At 39.1% G+C, this 22,344-nt stretch overlaps 1 protein-coding gene across 1 annotated transcript in view; it reads right to left on the bottom strand.

Annotated features, from left to right (window-relative positions):
- strn3 (striatin, calmodulin binding protein 3) overlaps positions 1–22,344 on the bottom strand; it is a 45,308-nt gene that overhangs the window by 19,715 nt on the left and 3,249 nt on the right. The window contains exons 2-6 of the mRNA XM_061232721.1: positions 6,189–6,292; positions 5,802–5,875; positions 5,630–5,711; positions 3,268–3,444; positions 2,816–2,954 (exon numbers count right to left, since the gene is read on the bottom strand). Of these exons, the coding sequence (XP_061088705.1) occupies positions 2,816–2,954; positions 3,268–3,444; positions 5,630–5,711; positions 5,802–5,875; positions 6,189–6,292 (576 nt within the window). The remainder of the gene's footprint in view (positions 1–2,815; positions 2,955–3,267; positions 3,445–5,629; positions 5,712–5,801; positions 5,876–6,188; positions 6,293–22,344) is intronic.

The raw sequence follows: 22,344 nt of genomic DNA, 5'->3' as shown, positions 1-22,344 counted from the left end.
ATTGCCATTTTCACCATTCACTCTACCCTCAATAACCCATAATGACAAAGAAAGAACATGATTTTAGAGATTTTTTCCACAAGCATTCAGACCCTTAATTCAGTACTTTGCAGAAGCCCTTTTGCCAGCAATTAAAGCTTTGAGTCTTCTTGGGTAAGCCTCTACAAGCTTTGCACACATGGATTTGAGCAGTTTATCCCATTCTTCCTGTCAAGCTCCGACAGATTGTATGGGAAGCATCTGTGAACTGCCATCTACAAGTCTTTCCACAGATGTTCTATGGGGTTTAAGTCTGGGCTTTGGCTGGGCCACTCAAAGACAGTCAGAGAATTGTCCCAAAGCCACTCCAGCATTGGCTTCGGGTCATTGTCGAGCAGAACGGTGAATCAATACCCAAGTCTGAGGTCACATGGACTCTGGAACAGGTTTCCTTCAAGGACCTCACCGTTTCATCACTTCTTTTTTCATTGAACCATTCTTCATTACAGTAACAGTACAAGCATCCGGTGACACCACATTAACAGCATTAGTATTAGTTTCCCGTTCCTTGGCTTTTGCAGGTATCTTAATTGCAATGATAACACTGTTAAAAATGATATGCCTTCATTTATCGATCCGAGAAAGCAGGACTTCAGGATCTCAAAAATCGTAAAGTTCTTATTATTCTTAGATTTTTCTGAATGACTTCCAGACAAATTCTATGATGCCTACATGACGCCTTATATGGCACTTAAATGGCTCATTTATGAGAAGGTGGGATACATCATTTTTTCTGAAAGTTACTACTTTGTTGAATCTGGCACAGCACACTCATACAATGAAAAAAGTAAGAAATTTAATATAAGAATACAAAGATATTCTTGCATGAGGCCCAATGAGCCAAAGCAACCATTATGTTTTTTCAGGCCAAAAAGTGGAATGTTCTTGACTGGCCAAGTCAATCACCTGATCTCAATCCAATTGAGCATGCATGTCACTTAGCATAATATAACAACATAATGATGAGAACAGGCCATTCCTTCCACTAAAGTGTACCTACTGCTTAGTTTGCCAAAAGGCTAAATACTATCTATTACCACATCAAGCCAGGGCTTCTGCCTGGCAAGCTATTCACCACATAGACCACTCTGAGTGAAAAAATACTTCCTAATGTCTGTATGGAATTTATCCTTTGCCAATTTCCATCTATGGACATTCTGACAACCAAGCTCATGCAGAAGAATCGCCTCTAGTTCACCTTGCTAATCCCTTTAATTAATTTAAAAGCCTCAATCAAATTACTCCCAAGTCCCCTTTGACTAAGCTTGCAGTCTGCTGAAGACCAAACTGAAGGCAAATAGCCCCTGAAACACAGGAGCAAAAGAGGGCTGCAGTACAGGCCTAACATAGGCGATACACAGCATCTGGTCAGGTCTATGACTTCGCACAGTCATTGGTTGCATAGGATTGGCAACAAAATATTCAATATGACGACTATTTCAGTTTCTGTTAATTTGACCAATTACATTTGGTCAGCCAGTGTTTCTTGGCTGGAGTAGAGAGCAAAAACAAAAAATGTTTCCCAGTCCAAATACATAGAGTGCACTTTATATAATCACCCAAAAGCAATTTAACTATTTTTCACAGGCCATTTCACCCATGTGACAGTTCTCTTGGTTGCTGCTGCAGCAATTTCAAATTACCTAATAGTAAGTTTCCTAACCAAAACCTGGCACCATACGTACATAACGGGTGCTTGTGAGAAGTAAATGCGCGTTCACCACCAGGTGTATTATTGCGATTTACATTCTAGCACAGGGAACAGAATGCTACAGTTTTATAGCTATCAAATAATTTTTGTGAGAAATGTCACATGGGTTATAATAGCTTCCCTGCAATTTCACAGAAACCTGGTCTCTCCCCTGATTTTGCATAGGCAGAACGGCAACTCGGGTTGTGCCGATCCACAATAAATCGGCACAACCCCATCATATTGAATATTTTGATAGATCAGTGAGGGATCTACTCCTAGATCCAATTAAAAAAATTTGACATTAATAAAATATTGATTTAAAGTAAATCAGTTTCCTCATCTTTAGCCAATTAAATGTTAAAAGTTAAGAAAATGTGTAAGTATTTTGGTAGGCTACTGTAAGCCTTGTCATTAAAAGGTAAGATTTTGTGTTAAAACATGATTAGAAGACCATTGTCCATTGGTATTTAGTATTTAGTATTTGGGTTTCAAATTATGCAGCTGACGGGCCGGCACTCCGTACCAAAACATCGTATAGCTGTACAATAATGCCTCCGCTTAGCCTCAACGCCGTTGAGAGCATTTATACTTGTGCGTTGGGGCGTCTGCGTCCCCCTGCAATTACACTGCCAAAACACTTGTTTTCATCGTCATTATATCCCATAATCATTCGCGATTAACTGTATGGATCTTACTTCCGTTAAATGAATGGCGGGTGAAAACAGCGGCAGAGTTCAAAGAACTGTAAAAGAGCTTGTCTACAAGTGCAAGTACACAACAAGCTCAACATTTTGTTTTAGTATAAACAACATTTTAATTGCTTAACACTGAAATAACGTACGTAACGTTTTAAGCCTCCGTGAGCTAGCCAGCTAAATTGCTTGTAATTACGCATCACGTAATCACAATAGCCTGCTTTATAATCTCGGGGCTGTTCACTGTTTCTACGTTTTGGGGTCATGCTGAGTGTAATGTGTGTACTTTTACAACCAATGCAATGCAAATTTCTCTTCTGGGATAATGAAAATATTAAATAGAACTGAATTGATGATTATGACAGGTGAAGTAGGACAAGGCCCTGACCTTTATTTTGTGTTTGTTTATTCTGTGCTTCTCCGTCCTGTCCGAGATATCATCCACCAGATCTTCTTCCTCATCCTCCTCTTCGTCACTGTCATCAGCATTTTCTAAGAAGTTAAATGTTTCCAGAACATCTGTATTCCTGTCAAAAAGCATGCACAGACACATTCAGCAGAGCCTAGAAAAACAGCTCAGTGTAAAAACTATATATATATATATATATATATCATTATATAAATACTCTAAATATACAGAGGAATGCACTGCCAGAAATTCTTCAGTATCAAATGTTGTATAATACAAAAAATTATGTATTACACACTAAGGTTTCAAACTGTCAACCTGGCTTTCTTGAAATGGAATAAACTATATCTACTAAAGGAGGCATATACATATATTAATTTTTTGGCATCTTACTTAAGAGTTTTCCTGCTAAGGTAGTGCATGATACAGACCTTTTCATATCTTGTCCCTTTTGTTTGGAAGGTGCATCTCCTCCATTCAGAATCTGCTCCAGGTTCTTGGTTTCCACTGAGCCATTCTGCTCGGAACCAGACAGACCCAGTAACGACCGGACTCGCTGAGATCGCACATCTAGAATTGTGTCCGTGTAACCTACCTCTTGAAGATATCTGACAGGACACAGGGTGCAGTGGGTTACCATTTAGGACACAGAGACCACAGTGTATCATTCAGGCTCTACATGATTCACTAGTGTATTGTATATTTGGACAGGGAGATATTTTTTTTTTTGTCATTTTAGCTCTGAACTTTAATTTGAGGGTATTTGCGTGCATATTGGATGATTCATATTGGGAATATTTATACAATACAGTGGCTTCAGAAAGTATTCAGAAGAAATGCATTTTTGCACACTTAGTGCAGTTTTAATTCTAAATGAATAAAAGTGTTTACACTACTGAGGTGAGGTGCTAGCGGGGAGTGTAATGTTAGACAGAGCTAGCAAATGTCAGCAATTTGGCAATATTATACACTGGAAATCCCCACCAGTAAAATGGTGATGTGCACAGTAGCTAAGCAAGGCTTTAGTTTCGAGGGGTGGCACTAGTTTGCCAATTTCGACAACAGCAATCTTATAAAGCATTTGAAGATGCATCATGCGAAACGATGGGTTCATCAAGGCAAAGGGTTGTAAACATTTATTTTAAAAAATGCAAACCAATAAGCAATCTTTTTTTTTCCTGAAACTGTCATTGTAAGCTCAGTTTAAAGTAAATGCGCATTCACCACCAGGTGTATTATTGCGATTTACATTCTAGCACAGGGAACAGAATGCTACAGTTTTATAGCTACCAAATAATTTCTGTAGCTGTTGGTTGAGTTATGGTTTATTGTAACATTATGTTGTTTCTTAAGGTTCACAGAAGATCCGTGTTTATTTGTTAACACCAAATTCAAACTACCGACATACAGAAAATCGCTTCCCACTATGCGGTATCTACATAAAAGCAATTTCTGCCAGAATTTCCTGATACATTGTTGAATTTATTGCATCAATGATCTTAAATGGTGGCAGCAAAACATCTCCAAAACATCTCCAAAACATCAATGACCCACCTCCATATTTGACAGTAGGTATGATGTGCTTTTTGTTATATGTATGCATTTATTTTATTTGCCAAACACGTCAATGGTTTGTATGGCCAAATGTAAAATCTTGGTCTCATCTGTGACGTTTGGCAAACTTCAGATGCTTGATTTTGTTTATTGTGCTCAGTAGGCTTTGTGCCTCCCTTCCAAAGAGTTTGTTGGGATGGTGACTGTGTTTTATGGTTCTTTTTCAGACTTGCACTTGCGTCCTCTCCTTGGCAAATTTGCAACCATCCATGTTTTCTCTTTTTTTGTTATTGCCCTTACAACGCTTGGTCGTATGTTTCACTACATTACCATTGCCAGACTAGTGACCATCAATCTCTTCTGAATTTATTTTTTAGACTTATTGGTCTTCTGCTGCTGTAGCCCATCCACTTAAGAGATTTGACACAATGTGAATTCAGAGATGCTCTTCTGCATACCTCCGTTGCAATGTGTGGTTATTTGCATTACTGTCACCTTCCTGTCAGCTTTGACCAGTCTGCCCTTCTCTGTTTTTTTGTTTTTCACACTATTCTCTGCAAACTCTAGAGACAGTTGTGTGTGAAAATCCAAGAAGATCATCAAACCACCAGTGAGATATTCAAACCACCCTATCTGGCACCAACAATCATTCCATTTCTGACATTTGGTCAGAAAACAGCTGAACGTCTTGACCATGTCGGCATTCTTGTATGCACTTAGTTGCTGGTACATGATTGGCTGATTAAATATTTGCATTAACAAGCTGGTGTACCTAATAAAGAGCTCAGTGAGTCTAGATTGTTATCCCTGTTGCTTATTATATGAAGCATTTGTTCTTCAGTTTCATCAATGGTGCCAATAATTAAGTTTGACTAAGATAAAAATGGATACTTGTTCAGGGTTGATGCACACTTCTTGTTTGTGAGATACTGATATATATTTGATTTGGCATTCACTTAGCAATCAACTCCCAGTCATTTTCCACTCATTTTAAATTCATGCTAAATTAATGTAGCTTTTGTTCAGGCTCTTTAATGAAACACACAAAGCAAGAAATGTTCTTATTTGATAAAATTCTAGAAGGACCACCGTTTCTGCAGATGCATGCCACATGCAATCGTCTGAAAATGGAAACCACAGCAAATGTCTTAGGGGATGCCTGTTAATTAAGGAAACAAAATTTGTATGAATTGAGAATTTATTAAGCACCGTCTGTGCAGGTGTGCATCAGGGACTTACTGTCTGAGCAGCTGTCTGCCTTGTTTCCAAGTCAGTTGACTGTTTTGAGGTACAGCAGGGATCTCAGATTCTTTGGTTTCTTCTGCAGAAGAGGACATGGAGCAGTCAGGTAAATGTGTTAAACAGATGTTGGATTACCTGAACATATAAAAGGCTGTGGCGGGCTTCTCACCTGTTTCAAAACTAGGCATCTTTACTTCACCTTGATTGAGTTCTGTGCCATATTTTAATTTGTGATACTTTGCTCTGAAACCAAAAGAAAAAAGGTAATTACACTTAAAACAATGAGATTAAGAAGGGTGTAACACTCCCAGGTTGGCTACTTTACTGATGGACACATTTTTGAAGTGTTTATGTGGCATGCAAATGTGATTTAGCCAATAAGGCTAACCTGGAACACTGCTGTACCGATATGAGATTTAGCCACTAAAATACACTGTAAAACAGGTGTTTAAACGCAAACCATGTTATGCTACTCAGACCCACCTTCTTGTCAACACCCATTAAAAAGACTGGTTGATAAAAGGCAATAAATCACATGAGATAAAAGACAACTCACCTTTCTTGCTTTAATGCATATTCTAACATTTTTATTCTTCTGACTAGGTCATTTTTCAGATTTTCCTGACCTTTCCTTTCTCCTTGTAGGAATGCTATTCGGGCCTGATGGGAGACCAAAAAAAAAAACAGTGGTTAAAATAAATACCAGTCTGTGCCACTTCTAGCACTCCCAATACAATACACAAATCATCTGGTGTACAATAAACCAGACCAGCGAATTTGGGTACTTTGAAGTACATGCCCCTTCTCAGGGGTAAGTACAACACAGTGAGAATAGGATGAAGACCCATCTCTTCAGGCTACACCTTTCCCTCCCCAACTCACAATCACTGTGATTAGCCTTAGACCGTAATGGCACTTATGTATAGATATCGTTACTTGTATAGGTATTGTTGTTTTTATTGGCCGTTTTTTTTGTTTGACTCTATCTCCAAGTCTGGCGGTACACTACATCCCTGTAGTTTATGTCCAGGCATGCTGGTCGATCACTGATCAATTCATGTTTTCATCTCTCTTCCCTATTGCTTCTGCCAGACAGTCTTGATTGGCATGAAATCTCTAAATATGCTGCTGTTAAGAACTTTGTTACAGACAGGTTGTTCACGCAATATTTGCCTGAGATAACATAACACCGGGTCTTTTTTTACCATAAGCAACTAGTGGTGATTTCACTTTTATGCCAATACATGTCTCGATAAAATTTTCTATATTTTTATGTAACGGTAAATCATTTTAAATGGCACGGGACAATCAATTAACATCAGTTTTTCTAAATGGCTAAACGTGACTGATACTGCTTATGACCGCAAGGGATCGTATCTTATTTATGAAAGAAATTAGGGGTGTGAAAGTTTCAATGGTTAACTGTTTAACCGAAACTGAGTTAAATAAAGCAATACATCATTGTACAAATGTTGCATGCATTACAATATGCTGTTTACATTCTAAACTAGCAATCAATCTGTGGTCACTTCTGGGGGTTAAGAATGCATGAATGAATTTGAATGAATTTCTGTGTGTTTTAAATCTGTAGCTGTTGGTTCACTTATGGCTTATTGTATGGCGTTTCTTCATCTGTGTATATTTGTTGACACGCAAATTCAAACTACCGACAAACTGAAGATAGCTTTGCACTATGCACTGTCTACATAAAAATAAATGAAGCAATACATTATCATTAGGCTATTTATCCGTTTGTCCATTCTCTGCTTTCAGCGAAAAATGCATCCCAATCTAAAACCCAACCAAAAGTAACCAAAAGATGGAAAAAAAATATTTATAAAAAGCAGAACCCCACCCCAAGTAACAGCAGTTGCTCTATGCAAATTGAAACACATTGGCCTATAGGAAATGAGGTGGCTTACTTTGGGTTAATTATCGCTTTAGTGGCAGAGAGAAATCCCACTAACATTCACATTTTTAGCACAGCGCCAGTCACCCCCTTGCCACACACACACAGTATAAATTTAGTCTGGTTCATCAGCTGTCAATTTCTGCAGCTCCAGGTCTCCCCCAGGGGTGCCTAGGGAGAAGGAAAGCAGCTGTGTAATTCTATCTCCATTACAGGGTGGCTGAGGGACTATTTTTACCCCCCCCCCCGCAAGTGGTGCCAGGGTCACTTCGACAACCACCCTGTTTAGCTTGTAAACGAAGGGCATATTGCCACACCATCATCATGGAGGGTGGGGGTGGGGGTGGGGGTGGGGGGGCTTAGCATCATGAGCAAGCTACCACAAAGTACCCAAAATGTCATACCGTTATCCTGCCAAAAATGTGAGAAAATGTAAGAAAACACAACAAAACATTCAAGGCCTGTCTAAAAATGCCTTTGACCTTTTACACAACCAAGCTTATTTGAACTCATTTGAACGCACAGAGAGTAACAAACTTTGTTCCCTGATTATTTCCACCTTAACCCTCGTGTGGTCTTAATATTCTGTATACTCCCCTTGTTCTAAGGGTCAGAAATGACCCGCCTTCACTAAACCCCTAAAATAAAGCAGCCTAACTGAATTTTCATTCACTGAAATCTATTTTGCATGAAGAAACAACCTGTCACTCATCAAAAACTTTGACATCAAATTTCAAGTTGAAAAAAGATCATTTAGGGGGTTTTCTCTGCTGTTAAACATAGTGGCAAGTCATGTTTGACCCTTAAGACAACACAAGCGTTAACAATTGAAGAGAACATGATGACAGGGAAGGGAAAGGGCTGAGCTTTCGTCTGTGCGTCAGAGAAGTGCGTATGTGCTGTTATGTGAATGAGAGCACACTCACGGCATGACTCTTCATACACAGGGCCTGAAATGAACACCTTCCCAGCTGCCACGCCTGGTTAGCTCGTGTCAGTTGGTCAGCCTCAGCAGCAACATACAGTGGATAGAAAATGAATACACCCCCTTCAATATATTTATGTCTTCCTTTGTCACGGAATGTTAATTTAATGGATTAAAATGGGACTTGTTTCTCCCTGACCCAAAGAACACAACATACCATATGAATGCAGCGAAATTATTTTAATTTGAAAAAAAGAGTGCATTTAATGGACAAAACTGAAATTTCCTAATTTTCTAAGTATACACCCCCTTGAGTCAATACTTGGTGGAAGCGCCTTTGGCAGCAATTACAGCTACCAGTCTTTTTGGGTAGCTCTGCACAAGGTTGGCGCACCTTCCCCCACTCCTCTTTGCAGAACTGTTCAAGCTGGGAGAGGTTTGTTGGTTTGCGCTGATGCTTTTACCCAGAGCAATCCCTTTACATACAAGTCATATTTACCAAAGCTGTTCAGGTTAAGTACCCTGCTCAAAGGTACAATGGCTGGGCCCTATCTAGGAAGTGAACTCGCAACCTTAGAGCTGCCATGCAGGATTCCTAGCCAACTAGAGAAATTAATACTGAATTCTGTCATTTAATTTCCTTGTCAGAAAACACGTTTGAGGGGCACATTTACAAAATTTCTTTTTTCTTTTATCACAACTAACTAAAGTACAGATTCAGAGCAACAAAATGAGGTGTCACTTACCAAGATTGACCAAATACTTTGGTCATAATGTCACGTAGAACACTACTTTAATCAAAAAGCAGTCCTGAGCTTTTTTTCCCATTTTTACACATTCTCAGCACAAACTACTTTAAGAAGAGGAATTGGTGCTTTAAATGGAAGGATTTGAACAGTGCTTTACTCCAATACTAAGATGATTTTGAATGTGCAGTGCTGCAATAAACAATAATTCATAAATATATAGGAAATATGGGGGGGGGGGGGGGGGAGCATGTTAAAACATTGTTAAAGCATTCATTTAGTGGTAAATTGTGATATTCTTTTTTACTCCTCTAATTCTGTGCCTATCTCTGTATATCCCTATCATTAGTCTGTGACATTGGCATTGTTTCTTAAGGTTCACAGAGGATCCATGTTTAATCGTTGACACGGAAATTCAAGCTTTCTACCGACAAACTGAACATAGCTTTTCACTGATGTATACATAAAAACAAATAAAGCAATACATCACTGTACAAATGTTGCATGCATTCCAATATGCTGTTTACATTCTAAACTAGCAATCAATCTGTGGTCACTTCTGGGGGTTAAGAATGCATGAATGAATTTGAATGAATTTCTGTGTATTTCAAAATCTGTAGCTGTTGGTTCACTTATGGCTTATTGTATGGCGTTTCTTCATCTGTGTATATTTGTTGACACGCAAATTCAAACTACCGACAAACTGAAGATAGCTTTGCACTATGCACTGTCTACATAAAAATAAATGAAGCAATACATTATTATTAGGCTATTTATCTGTTTGTAAGAGCGGTAAGAGCAGTTGTCTGGCAGTCGGAGGGTTGCCGGTTTGATCCCCTGCCTGGGCTGTGTCGAAGCAAGACACCTGACCCCCAAATGCAAGTGACAAATACGCGAATTAGCTGTAGTTAGCTTGACGAATTTACAAATATCCACTTACGATAAAATATAGGCAAAACGAACATAGTACCTATTGCGTAATGCTTCAATGCTTCTAACTAGATGAGCAATAGTATAGTTTCAGTGATCGCTTGTCTGGAGTGCAATTTGCTACAAATGCCTTTTATCTCTTTACGTGTTCAATCATCCATGTTTAGCTAAACCTTAATTTCTCTCAAACTGTAAGTTACAGTTGCAGTTGCATCGTTTGTGGTGGACCATCATATCTTAGTTATATAGCCAGCTAATTACGTAGCCAAATAACCTGCTTGCGCACAATATACTTGGTTAGCTAAAGTGAAAACTTCAAAAAGACAAAAAATATAGTGTTGTGCAGCACATCAAAATTTTATGAAGTTCGGCACAACGCTCTGCTGCGTTTGTCACGGTCAGCTTACCAAAACAGTGCATGAGAATACTGAACTGTATGATAACGCTTTATATTACACGTTATATTCATAGAATGTGGGAAGCTTAAACAGTGTTGTGGTCTGAGGTTGTTTGTTGTTGTAATTCCTCTCTTTAAGAGTCCAAAATTACTTACTGTACCTTTAAGCTCCACCATAACGTTTCAGCGTGTTTCCTGAAACGTTCTTAGATAAGTATACCTTCTGTAAGTGGTATTTCTGTAAGGTTGGAGTGGTGGAGAAAGAAGGGATCAGCTCATGATCCAAAACATACAAGCTCATCTGTGAAGCACAGTGGAGGAAGTGTTATGGCTTGGGCTTGCATGGCTACTTAGTTACAGGAGTAACCTTAGGGCTCACTGATTCAGCAGTTGTATTCGGAACCCGGACAAGCATAATTTCCAGTTTAAAGTCGCTCCTAGGATGGACATGCGTCAAAAGAACCCCTAGTAGATTTCACTATCTGGGGTACCGTCTTGCCACCCATTATTTCAGCATACCCCAGCCAATGTACGTATATGCAAACTCGTATTCACACAAATCGTCATATTACAGGAGTAGAAATTAATGGAATCAGAAAAATGTCTTTTCTCCCTGCAACTAAATCAAATTCCTTACACTTTTGGAAATTGTTGTGGGGTTGTGACAATAAGAGGAAGACAGCACTGTCGATGCAAATTAAGCAGGCCTCCCTAAGTCTCAGAAATCAGGAACCCTGGGCATGCCCAAGTCAACAACTGGTGAACTCAATTATGTGAAAAGACATGGTAGATCAAGGAAAACCACTGTAGTGGATGACCAGACAAAACCATCTATGGTCAGTGTTCCCCAAGTGCCGGCTTCAGGCTAAATAGCAGACTACTCAGATGTAGCTGGCCGCCTACTCTATAGAATATCATTACATATTTAAAAAGATATATTCAATGGTATCTGTAATTATAAAATGAGTAACCTAATAATATTGTCCACAACCAACTGCATTTGCAGGCTCTAGCTTCATGTATCAATGTGACTTCAATGGTGTGCTCTCATGGGAGAGAGGAAAGCACCTACTCCCGCTCTCTGCACTGACAGCTCGTCAACTCTGTGAATGCAATGTAACGCAGTCACTTAAATGGAGGAATTAACATTAATATAAACCTTATCTAACGTTACCAATTTATGAAATTGAAATATTGTTCAATTCATTAGCTGTCACAAAATAAATGGCTTGCCGAAAGTAAAATCAAAGGCGATAGACGTTGTAAAGCCACTTCGCTTTTTAGGCTATAAGCGAACAGGAGAAACCACTGTATCCACTGATTATCTCTGTAGAATTCAGCATTGAACAATGTAATGTTATTGCATCCATATCGATTTTTGGAAATTTAGCCAACCCATGCGTTATTTGGTGTTACAGCAGAAATACACAAAGACAATTTACGTAGCCAATAGAATATGATTTGCATTATGTAATGTGAAGTGTGTATATCATTTAGGCTACTTAACAGAAACATTAATAAAAAGTTAAATTAATTCATCAGTGACTATGAATTGTGGCAAACATGCTCTAAATTTGATTGGCGCTTAATTGTGATTTTACCAATCGGGTACTTTATTATTAAGAAAGGCCTAAGTGATTCCAATTGTATCCTAAATTAATGTGAAGTATTTGAATGATGAAATATGATATTGGAATGGTTTTTGGTTTTGTAGAGGGGGATCAGTCAGCCTCCACACCAGAGCCAGTCAGGCCCCAGACAGGCCCACAGAGAGCCCCAATGCCAGCCTCACAGAGAGCCTACAACCGCTGGCAAAAATTATGGAATCAGCACACTTTGAGGATGTTCATCCAGCTTTTTTACTTCATAGCAAATAAATCACAGAACTGATGCTAATTTAGTTTAACAGCTGAACATTTTGGCTTCATGATACATACCTCAAACAAATTAGATTAAAATATTTTCATTAATGACATACTCTTTTCCAGATCAAGTAGAGGAAACCAGCACCAGTCTGAATATGCAAATTAGTCAGCAGTTAAAAGGGAGTGTTTGCAGACCTTAACGAGCTGTTGGACTTATTGAAGGGAAATATGGCTCCAAGAACAGAGCTGTCAATTGAAACGATGGAAAGGATTATAAACATCCTCTAAGTGTGTTAATTCCATAATTTTTGCCAGGGGTTGTACATGCACAGTGCAGAGATGGAGGAGGAAGAAGCCCATGCCCTAATAAACAAATCAGTTCAAATTGACACAACATCAGTTCCCAATGTTTGCTAAAAATGACCTAAAAGAGCCCCAAGAGTTCTGGAACAGGTCCACTTGTCTTCATAAATGATGTGACTGCAGACAGAAATAGAACAATGAATTCTGAAATCTACAGACATTTTATCAGAACAGATAAAATGCCTCCAAACAGCACTTTATCATGCAACAAGACAATGACACGAAACATACCGCTAGAGCAACGAATGGGACAAGATTCGGCAACATCACAAGTGAACCTCTGAACCTGATGGCTACGATTCTTTTTTTTTTTTTAGGCTTTATTGGACAGTATAGTATAGAGAGACAGGAAGAATGGGAGCGAGAGAGAGGGAAAGACATGCGACAAATGTCAGACAGTCGGATTCGAGAGACCCCATGGCTACGATTCTTGATCCAGGCCGTTTCCCTGTATTGGCTGAAGCAGCTCGGAACTACCTTTGCACTCCCTGCACAAGTGTAGACAGTGAATGTATTTTCAGTACATCAGCGTACATTCAAGCTGAGAAGAGGAATAGGTTGCCCTCAAAAAAAGCAGAGATGATTATACTCAAGAAGATAGGTCTCTATGCTTAGTTAATTATAGATGGTCTATTTCTAGCCTATCTAAACCAGCAATGTTTCTATGGTAGCGAGGCGCTGTTATCTGTAGATTTTTTTTGTTGTTGTTGAATTTTAATACATTTTTATGTTTTAAGAGTAGGCTAATTATGACCATTGACTTGGTTTGAACTTGTGATAAAGACATGTCATATCCCAGGAAGTGTAGCCTTGTGGAAAGGGTTTAGTGAAGGCCTATACATATGATCAATTAAGATTTGGCTTGTTTACTACAATTCTGTTTACTACATTAAGAAAAACAATAAGACATGTCAAAGAAATTCAGAAAAGAAGATTAATAAAACAAAATGATCAAAACGAGAAAAAAATCTAACCTTATAGTGTGGGTTTGGGGTAGACTATGGCAGGTTTTTGTTCCAATCAAAGTTGCAATCCCTGAATTTTAAAAGGCTGTTAGCGTTACTTAACCCTCTTACCCTCTTAAGACATATCATGTCTGAAACAGCTATGCATGGCATGAAGAATATGAATCCTATGCTGTGCTTATTGTGCCATGGTACAAACAATTACATAAGAAGGGTAACTATTTTAAACTGATCAAATTAGGATAATTAACAGGCTCCTAATTAAGTTGTTCAACACATGTTTCAGTCTGATTTTTTCCTTAAACCTATTAAAATATTGCAGGTTTGGCTCTTTGGCCATGTATCCACACTTTCACCTGTTAATAGCCTATTGATTCACCCTAGTCTTTAATTGATCAGTTCAATAATGTTGTTGCCTCTGAGTAATTGTTTGCAATGTAGCATAATGAGCACAACATGGATATAACACCGTTATCAGTGCTTAGATATTTCTCTCATGATGTAGCTTAAGAGGGTAAATCATTTCATGCTTTTCATGCCTAGAGGGTTTAAGAAAAATATTTTGAAAAGGGACATGAGAAAATAAATTAGACTAAAAATAAAAAACCATCATACCAAGGATTGTGATTGGGAACCACTGGATTTGGATATATAGTCTCATATTCGTCAAAATAATATTCTCCGTTTGTTTTGAATATTTCATGCTGAAGGAAAAATTGCATCTCTGTCTCAACCTGAAGGTTGGGTAATTTCACTAATGGAAAGTGTGCACATGCACAATAATGCTTATGTTCTTTGTGTGTAATTAAATTTGGTATTTGAGCATGAATTCAATGTTAGGCTACATTTAATTCAATTGAATTACATCACTGGGTCTGTGATAGGATTTATATGCCCTTATACAGTCCCCGCAAGAAGTATTGGAAGGCCAATTGCTTTGTATTTGAAATACAAAAACATTTGGGTTTGAGATAAAAAGACAAACACAAGACAAGAGAATTTCAGCTTTTATTTCATGGTATTCACACCTGGATATGTTAAACTACTTGCATAGCACCTTTGGGGTCACACCACCCAATTTTTAGCTGAGCAAAAGTATTGGAACAGAGAGTATTTAAGTAATGTAAAGTAAATAACACTTAATATTTGGTAGCATATCCCCATTGACATCACCAAACTGTTGCATTCATTCTTCTTTTGTGATGCTCTTCTAGGGCTCATAACCCCACATTGCACCCCAGGTGCCGCACAGTGGCTGCCCACTGCTCCATAGTAACTACTTGTCATAGTAAGTCACTGTTATTTCAACCAAATATTCAGTAGTCTAACTGTTAGTTGTCGGGAATGGCAATCATTTTCAGCACTTTATCAATGGAAAGCCAAACAATGCCTTCAATTTTCAGTATTGGCACAGTTTAATGCATTTACTGCTTTACTTATCGGCTTCATTATATAGGATTTCATCAAGCCAAACAACTTCAAAAGACTACAAGCTACTTAGGCTAAACAATCTTGCAGCAATTAATTTAAGCAGTTGCTGCCCGCTGACTGACTGGGACTCTTTTGTCATGCATATCAACAGTCGCTAAGGATGGGACTCCTGGTAATTTTTGCCAAGTTAAGGATTAATCAATCATTTTTCTTTAATGACAGCAAAAATTGATCAAGGAAATTCCTTAATCAGCATCCCTACACCAGACAAAGAGGAAACTGGTTGCCTTGCTCGCTTTAATACATATATTTATTATACAGGGTTTCTCCTGCCAAGAGAATTCTGAGGTGGCCACCTCTATTGAATCTTGTGCCGGTTCCATGACATTTTGACCAGTGTCCAAAAACTTTATAAATAGAAGTTACATAGTGGTTTTTTTTATCATCAGCATGTTCATGCCAATAATTTATCAACGCATCCAATTACCATGGGGAAAGATCATTACGACTTGCATGCTTGTGTATTACTCAGTAGTGTTACGAATGACTGGGTAAAGCGGCAGTGAAAAAAAAAAAAAATCTAATTCTACAAACATTTATAAAATGGTCTGGGTGAATGCGAATACTCGATTCTGATTGGATGCTAGGTGGTGATTCAATTTGTATAATCTAACATTTGGCAGGTAGTCCAGGTCAAGCTTTATCACTGCTCTAGATTCATAAGCTGCACACAGAAAAAAGAATCTTTAGAGGGCTATATGAGTTATGTATGCAAATGAAGGACCAACTATCCCATATAGGCCAAATTAAGTTGAATATAGCCGCTGCTCAGTTAAATCGCAAAGTTAAATAGCCTTGCTATTTAAAGAAATAAGCCTTTTGAAGCCTACATAGCCTATTGGCAATCTGAAGATCATTCCTATTTATTGGTGGAAGTAGGATACCCGGTGAGTCATACGTAATCAAAATACAAATATAGCTGCAAGCAGTGAGCGGGCCCAAGCACCAAGGGCGCAGCCGCCTTGGTGGCATAGTTGGAAAAAATCAACTTCCTAGGACAACGTACAGTGTGCACAGGAATTCCCATTTGATCAATGAAGACGTTGGTGCCGCTATTGGAATGCATAAAATTATGATATAAGCCTCACTTCCTGTTTCCAGATGGTGGCGCTATAACATTGAGCAGTTTTTGGTATATGGATGTGATTACACTCCAACAACAAACATATGTGTAAAATATCAGCCAGATCACACGATCTAGAATGAAATTACGGCCACTTCCAGACATAAAATTGTCCGCCTCGCCATGGCTATACCATTTGAGATGTCAGGAATATCCTGGAAATGTAGTATCAGGACTATCCTGAGACCATTCTCACCACATTTGGTGTGAATATGAAGAACCCCCTAGGAGGAGTATTTTAAAGTTTGGTTCGTGTAAAAACACACAAATTCCAAAATGGCTGACTTCCTGTATGCATATGTTCATCAATGCTAAAGAGAAATGTCTTTGTCTTGAGAAGACCCACATGCCTACCAAATTAGGTGCATTTAGGTTGAAGTGCATGCCCACAATACAAGAAAACACGCTGTGGAGTCCCTCAGCCACGCCCAGGTCCGAGCATCTGTTAGATTGTCATGACTATCACTTCTGATGTGTTTGCAAAATTTTGTGAGTTTTCGAGCATGTCACGCCTCTCTTCCTGTTGCCAGATGGTAGCGCTATAACATTGAGCTGTTTTTGGTTTATGGATGTGATTCCACTCCAACATCGGACATATTTCTACATTTTCAGCCACATTGGAAGATGTCGAGTGAAATTAAGGCCACTTCCTGTTGCCAGATGGTGGCTGTTCTTGGTATATGGTATATTTGGTATATTTAGAACATATGTCTAAAATATCAGCCAGAGATCTAGAATGAAAGTCTGAGCATCTGATAGATCCTGATGGCCACCACTTCTGATGTTTGTGCAAAATTTACTTTTTACGCATGGCAAGCACCTCAAAAATGCCCATTTGATAGAAGACGGAGAAGAATAATAATCCTTCCAATAACAATAGGGTCCTTCGAACCCAATGGTGCTTGGGCCCTAATGATAATTTCAGAATGCATTCTAAATCAAATTATATTGACATGATATACTTTCTCAGCCAACGAATATTAGCAACACACAGGGGAAGGAATACATACATAGCCTAGCGCACAATCACAGCTAGAAAGTTGGCAGGTTCTACTGTTGGCTAAATTGAATGAGATTTCCTTGAATGTTCGATGCCAATATACAGGTGTATCTCAAAAAATTTGAATATCGTGGAAAAGTTCCTTTTTTTCCATTATTTAAATTACCCGCCGCAAGGAGGGTAAGCCACAGAAGGTCATTGCTGAAAGGGTTGGCAGTTCGCAGTGCTGTATCAAAGCGTATTCATGGAAAATTGACTGGAAGGGAAAAGTCTGGTAGGAAAGCAAGCAACAGGGATGACCGCAGCCTTGAGAGGATTGTCAAGCAAAGCCGATTCAAGAACTTGGGGGAGCTCCACAAGGAGCGGACTGCGGCTGGAGTCAGAGCATCAAGAGCCACCATGCACAGACATGACCAGGAAATGGGCTACAAGTGTTGCATTCCTAGTGTCAAGCCACTCCTGAACCAGAGACAATGTCAGAAGCGTCTTACCTGGGCTAAATAGAAAAAGAACTAGACTATTGCGCAGTGGTCCAAAGTCCTTTTTTTAGATGAAAGTAAATTTTGCATTTCATTTGGAAATCAAGGTCCCAGAGTCTGATTTTGGGTGTCATGTCATCTGCTGGTGTAGGTCCACTGTGTTTTATCAAGTCCAGAGTCAACGCAGCCTTCTACCAGGAGATTTTAGAGCGCTTCATGCTTCCGTCTGCTGACAATCTTTATGGAGATGCTGATTTCCTTTTCCAGCAGGACTTGGCACCTGCCCACATTCGTCATTCCCTCCAGGTTCCATTTTCAAGACTTGGATCAATAATAGATGGCCTACGTGAGAACTAGGGATGTGTATCGAGAGCCGGTATTTTTTGGTACCGTTTCCTAATTGGTCGGTACCAGAGTACCGCTAAAGATTCTGGACAAATGATACTGTTTTTAAGAGTCTACCTAACCGTCGCGTAATTATGACACTGTCGCTGTCGATAGGTTATGACGCAGCGCCCCGTTGTTTTCTCTAGTAGTCAATATGTCGGCCGTTAGAGCTAAGCGCTCCAAGGTATGGGCTCACAAGGTATGGGCTCAATGCAATATATGCAAGAAAGTAGTTGCGTCAAAGGGGAGTAACACCCGTAACATCATGAAACACATGCAGTCTACCTATAGCATAAAGCTGAAGGAGTGCGGCGTGTTTGACTGCCTAAACAACGCGTCGAAAGTTAGCAACCGGGCAGACGCTAACAACAGACGCTACTCTCCTCCGTGCAGGCAGACTCCGACAGTGCTTCTTCATCAAGTCACGGTGAGTGTATGAATCATTAAAGGGGAAGTGAAATACTAGATTAAGTTGGCATAATTTACAAGATTGATTCCCAATATATACAGTGGTGTGAAAAAGTGTTTGCCTCCCCTTCCTGATTTTTTTTTTTTTGCATGTTTGTCACACTTAAATGTTTCAGATCAAACAAATTTAAATATTAGTCAAAGACAACACAGGTAAACACAAATTGCAGTTTTTAAATGAAGGTTTTTATTATTAAGGGAGAAAGAAAATCCAAACCTACATGGCCCTGTGTGAAAAAGTGATTGCCCCCTAAACCTAATAACTGGTTGGGCCGCCCTTAGCAGCAACAACTGCAATCAAGCGTTTGCGATAACTTGCAATGAGTCTCTTACAGCGCTGTGGAGGAATTTTGGCCCACTCATCTTTGCAGAATTGTTGTAATTCAGCCACATTGGAGGGTTTTCGAGCATGAACCGCCTTTTTAAGGTCATGCCACAGCATCTCAATAGGATTCAGGTCAGGACTTTGACTAGCCCACTCCAAAGTCTTCATTTTGTTTTTCTTCAGCCATTCAGAGGTGGACTTGCTGGTGTGTTTTGGATCATTGTCCTGCTGCAGAACCCAAATTCGTTTCAGCTTGAGGTCACGAACAGATGGCCGGACATTCTCCTTCAGGATTTTTTGGTAGACAGCAGAATTCATGGTTCCATTTATCTTCCAGGTCCTGAAGCAGCAAAACAGCCCCAGACCATCACACTACCACCACCATATTTTACTGTTGGTATGATGTTCTTTTTCTGAAATGTGGTGTTACTTTTACGCCAGATGTAATGGGACACACACCTTCCAAAAAGTTCAACTTTTGTCTCATCAGACCACAGAGTATTTTCCCAAAAGTCTTGGGGATCATCAAGATGTTTTCTGGCAAAATTGAGACGAGCCTTAATGTTCTTTTTGCTCAGCAGTGGTTTTCGTCTTGGAACTCTGCTATGCAGGCCATATTTGCCCAGTCTCTTTCTTATGGTGTCATGAACACTGACCGTAACTGAGGCAAGTGAGGCCTGCAGTTCTTTGGATGTTGTTGTGGGGTCTTTTGTGACCTCTTGAATGAGTCGTCGCTGTGCTCTTGGGGTAATTTTGGTCGGCCGGCCACTCCTGGGAAGGTTCACCACTGTTCCATGTTTTCGCCATTTGTGGATAATGGCTCTCACGGTGGTTCGCTGGAGTCCCAAAGCCCCAAAGCCCCAAAGCTTTAGAAATGGCTTCATAACCTTTTCCAGACTGATATATCTCAATTACTTTCTTTCTCATTTGTTCCTGAATTTCATTAGATCTTGGCATGATGTCTAGCTTTTGAGGATCATTTGGCCTACTTCACTTTGTCAGGCAGGTCCTATTTAAGTGATTTCTTGATTGAGAACATGTATGGCAGTAATCAGGCCTGGGTGTGGCTAGAGAAATTGAACTCAGGTTTAAAAAACCACAGTTAAGTTATGTTTTAACAGGGGGGCAATCACTTTTTCACACAGGGCCATGTAGGTTTGGATTTTTTTTCTCCCTTAATAATAAAAACCTTCATTTAAAAACTGCATTTTGTGTTTACTTGTGTTGTCTTTGACTAATATTTAAATTTGTTTGATGATCTGAAACATTTAAGTGTGACAAACATACAAAAAAATAAGAAATCAGGAAGCAAACACTTTTTCACACCACTGTACATCCTATATTTAAATACATAAATATGTTGCATTTCCTAAACAAAAACTGTTAGGGCTAAATGCGTCAGGAGAAGCGCCTCCCCTACACTGTTCTGTTTACATGTATGTGTCTGTTGGGTTGAACATGTAGGCAAGGGCTTTGGTCATCTCCCTAGGTTTTTTATTTTATTTAATCTATTCTGAGAAGCATTTGTCATTTTAAGTTAAGCTTCTGTTCTGTTGAAGCATTATCACATTGACAGTTACCATTAAGGCTGTTTCTTTGACATAACTCGCACTGCACATGTTGACTTGCTAAGGGCTTAAATTACACGCCGTAGTTTCGATAAGAGTATCGATAAATACCAGCACCAAATACCAGATAAGGAGTATCGGTATTGGTATCAATAAAATCCTAACGATACACATCCCAAGTGAGAACTGAATGGCTTTGCCTTCATTCAATGTAAAAAATGTTTTATCACATTTGGACATTTGTTTGTTTATGAAAAACGGAATGCTCTGTGTTACATCAGACTTCCAAGGTCTCGATCTCTCCTCCGTGCTCTAACCAACGTATTCCTCCATGCACTAGCCGGTTTGTCTAATTTCAAGGCACATGTTGCTTTTGCTGTTACTGTTACTGTTGCTACTGCAAAGCAAGGTGTTTTAGTTAGTGAGTTAGTGGCTGAATAAGTGCTCATCTAATATTAGCTAGCTAATGAGCTAAAAATAACAAACTGCTATTGGCACCTGTTAAATCAGACATAAAGCCTGGAGACGGGAGTGACATTTTCTGTAATTATTTGCTGGCAGCTGAGATTCATCAAGTTAATGATGAAAAATACATAGCAAGGCTATATAAATTGTAAATCAGGTTGTTGAAATCGGAGTAAGTTCATTGATATTGCTTGTGCCGCATTTACTGGCTAATGCACTGTCAGTCTGGGGGTTGACTTGCTAGCTATTCATTATTATTGTACGTTAGCTAGCTAACTAGTTAGGCATCTTTCACAGTGCTAAAATTAGCTAAGGATAGCCTACTTTTCAGTGAAATAAATGTAAAAAGTGTAAGTAGCTTGTAAATTAAAGGAATGCTCTGACTACCAATTTGATCCCTTTCATATCTTTATACTGGAGGCACAGGGATGAAATTGATATCAATTGACTGACTAGGTAACCTGAAGTATGGTATTTTACACAATCTTAACACTCTGGGCTGTAAGGCATTAGAACATTTTGAACTAAAGCTTCACTTTTTGTTCTTCCACATTAGATTTTTGTGGCAATACTGAAATCATTAAAGAGTTTTGTACTTTATTGCCATAATCTGTAGATAAGTAGCTGTGGCCATCAATCACTCTCTGGTATACACTGCTAAGCTGTGCTACTGCTATCCTGTCTTCCTCTGGTGACCCTTCTTTTGTCATAACAGTTGCAATGGCTAGATGTTTGCGTTTGCTTCAATACAAAACTCTGGTACTTCTTCGTTTTTGCATGATTTTACAGAGTTTGCGGTTTTTCCTTCATATTTAACTGAGATTTTGGCTGGACACAAAATATGGGTGGCAGAGAACAGGTCTCCTTGGGTGAATCACATCCCACCAAAGCCAATTATAGTGCACACCAGCAGGAAAATTATGCATATTACAAGAGGATGGACATAGACAAAATCAAAATAGTCAATTAAACACAAACGGTAAAAATGTATCTAGCCTATTGAAAACTGGGACATTAAGTGTCCCGGGAGAGGGAAAACATTTCCCGGGACTGACTATTAAAAAGGACAATCCCGGAAAAACCAAGACAGGTGGAAACCCTATGAGCAGCACTTATGAACTAGATAGATACTAGAAATTGAACATAATTGAAACTGTTGAATATGAATCTGGTATCGACTCCTCCAGGGTTCCGTTGCTAAAAGCGTTGAGTTTAGTCAGTAAGGACCAAAGTACCCTGAAGCATATTTTTTGCCCTGATGCTCCTGTCATTGATTGCTTAACAGACTGATCAAAAAAAATCTTTT

Source organism: Conger conger, chromosome 1 (assembly GCF_963514075.1).
Source record: "Conger conger chromosome 1, fConCon1.1, whole genome shotgun sequence".
In the NCBI taxonomy this organism is placed as follows: Eukaryota; Metazoa; Chordata; class Actinopteri; order Anguilliformes; family Congridae; genus Conger; species Conger conger.
Note: the sequence above shows the minus strand (reverse complement) of the source record. Positions and strands in the feature narration are given on the sequence as shown.